Raw genomic sequence first — 2,736 nt, forward strand, 5'->3', positions numbered from 1 at the left:
AAGGCTTGCTTCGACGGCGCGGCTTCTCACTCCGGATCCAGCGATGCGTGTGCTTCGCTGAAGAGGTAAAAATCAGCTTGTATCAGCCTAACGAGCATATTTATAGGGTGAGGCCACGCCCCTTCTGGCGGGACGTGACGATATGGGCGCGAATTGCCCCCATTGGTCATTACGTCACGCAGAGTCTCTCTCGATAGGCTGCTGCATTTGCTGCAGAGCAACCAATAGGCGCGCGAGCTGTTTCGCCTAGGTCTGCTTGCTGCTGCAAAGCGTTTTACATTAATAAAAAATTAAGGATAATTTTTGGCTTCAATATCTCGCGGAAAAGAGTTTTTCCCCTAGCGTAAAGCTATTACGCAGTACGAGAGATACTCTCGTAAGAGAACTCCGAACATTATACTTTTAAAAACATTTTAAAGTCAACTCTGACTGAACAATGTAATTGCTTTTAACTAGGTGCCCTTTAAATTCTATATCTGTATTTGCTTATGTTAAGTAGGTATAATGTCTTGTTTGTGTATGTATAGATATCTGTGGTGTAATAATCTTTGTCCTGTTTTTATTTTTTGCAACTTTTTGGCCGCCTGTCTTGGCCAGGACTCCCTGGGAGAAGAGTTACTGTAACTCAATGAGACTTTTAAATAAAGGTTAAATAAAATAAATAAAATAAAACGGGTTTCTCAATAACTTTCCATCCTCCTCCCCAAATGGTCACAAATGCCTAAAGCCTGTAAAATAAATTATATATGATTTTCTTTCTTCTGCAGTACAATACCTTTTACTTTCTTCAAGAACATTTCTATGTTCTACTGAGGAAAAAAGTCTTGGCAGGATTTGAATGGCATGAGGGCGAGTGAATGATCTTTACGTGAACTATGAAGGTTGGTTAGACCTACACAGTGCTAGTAATTTCCTAATCAAACTTTAATTTATTGTTAAGTGGCAAGTAAATTGTGTAATCTTTTCTGCTTCTCCACTTTCATTTTCCCATAAAGACCCTCCCCTTCTGGGAAGCTATAAAATGAGCACCGAAATAGGCATGATGTTTCATTCTCCTCCTGATCAAAGATGGATCTGCAAATCTCAGTTTTTCTTCTGTTCATTCTCTTCACTGCAGGTACGAAGACAAATAGTGTTTGTGATGTTACTGGGTACAAATACAGATAATTGATGTCTCTGTCTCTCTGTTTTATTCCTAAAGGACACTCTCTCAGCTGTTATGAGTGCTCGGGTCTGACGGGTTCTTGTGCGGATCAGAAGTTAAAAACATGTCCCAGTGGATCTTCTCAGTGCTTGAGTTTAACAACAGTAGTACAAGCTGGTAAGTCCAATATGATTGAAATATACAGTTATTTGACTGATGGAGATGGTGCTATAATTTACTGGTGCTGCAACAAAACGGCTACTCCTTTTTCTGGTGGAATATTATATGCAGAATATTCTACATATATTTCTGATATTTCTATTTTTGTATTTAAAAAATGGTTTGAAATGAGAAAAATGCAAAATTTTGACATTTATAAATACATTTACCATTAAACTAATATGCAGTTCAACTGGTCATTCCTGTATCATTCATATATTTAGGTGGCATTACTACTAAAGGGAAGGTTAAAGATTGTGCTGTTGCCTGTCAGAGTGGGTCCATGAATTTTGGCATTTCAAAGGTCTCTACTTCCTGCTGTAACACAGACCAGTGTAACACTCAAGATGTTCCAGGTATTGTACTTCAATGATTATACAAATATCTTCTTTAAAGTCAACACTCAATTTCCCATATGAGATTCAATCAGATAATAAAAAGCAGGGTGTGGCTTGTCTGTGGTGAACTGATTGAATAGAGCTGCAAAAAGAGTGTTGTTTCATTAGATATTTTGTACATAAAATAAATTAAAAGGATACTTATTTTCCTCCTGTAGATCCCCCTAACACCCCCAATGGAAAGCAATGTTTCTCTTGTGATGAAAAGAGCTGCTCAAACACACTGAGCTGTTCAGGGACTGAAGATCGCTGCTTTAAAGCAACAGGTGAGAATCTCTCTAAAAAACGGAAAAAAATTAAAGTCATTATCTTTTAAACTGTCTTACGTTTAAACATTTGATAAAGGTCATATAAATATCCAGCTTAGACTGAATCAACCTTTGTTTTCTCTTTCGTTTCATCAGGGACTTTTGGAGGCCAGTCATTGGTTATAAAAGGCTGTGTGTCTAAATCTATTTGTGACGCCTCATCAGTTAGCAATGTTGAGGGCGTCTCATGTTGTGAGGGGAACCTGTGTAACGGGGCTCAGAGTGTCACCCAGAGCGTCCTGTTCCTCTGCTGTTCTCTGCTCTCCTACTTCCTGATGCACTGAATACAGCAGATCTTCACATTCTACAATCAGACACACTGCACTGAATATACAACTTGTATTTCTTTGTACTACCATTGATGTTCTGATTTTTTTTTTTTTTTTGATTGCTGTAGAACTCTGATGTGACATTTTATGAAATAAAACAGTACATCACCTTTTTCCTGCAGTTAAATTTATTAAAGCATGTCATGCTGTAAATAATTATGATAAAACCACAATAATAAAAAAATCTTATTTCTTAAAGGGTCTTAAATTTATTAGTTCATTAAAATCATTTACTCACCCTGGTGCTGTTCTAATGCAGTATGCCCTTCTTTCTTTTTCGGACAACAAAAGGAGATATGTCCACTTCTACTCGTTCATATAATGGCAGTCAAAAGCAG

At 37.5% G+C, this 2,736-nt stretch overlaps 1 protein-coding gene across 1 annotated transcript; it reads left to right on the forward strand.

The window, feature by feature from the left end:
• The first annotated feature begins 1,031 nt into the window (after window positions 1–1,031).
• On the forward strand, window positions 1,032–2,467 carry LOC130079657 (phospholipase A2 inhibitor and Ly6/PLAUR domain-containing protein-like). The gene is made up of 5 exons (XM_056244998.1): window positions 1,032–1,117; window positions 1,202–1,417; window positions 1,588–1,719; window positions 1,920–2,027; window positions 2,166–2,467. Exons 1-5 carry the CDS (start codon window positions 1,069–1,071, stop codon window positions 2,351–2,353), a joined length of 693 nt encoding a protein of 230 aa, XP_056100973.1. The 5' UTR covers window positions 1,032–1,068; the 3' UTR covers window positions 2,354–2,467.
• The last annotated feature ends 269 nt before the right edge of the window (window positions 2,468–2,736 follow it).

This window comes from Rhinichthys klamathensis, unplaced genomic scaffold (assembly GCF_029890125.1).
Source record: "Rhinichthys klamathensis goyatoka isolate OS25496 unplaced genomic scaffold, OSU_Roscu_1.1 h1tg001212l_1, whole genome shotgun sequence".
NCBI classification, from domain to species: Eukaryota; Metazoa; Chordata; class Actinopteri; order Cypriniformes; family Leuciscidae; genus Rhinichthys; species Rhinichthys klamathensis.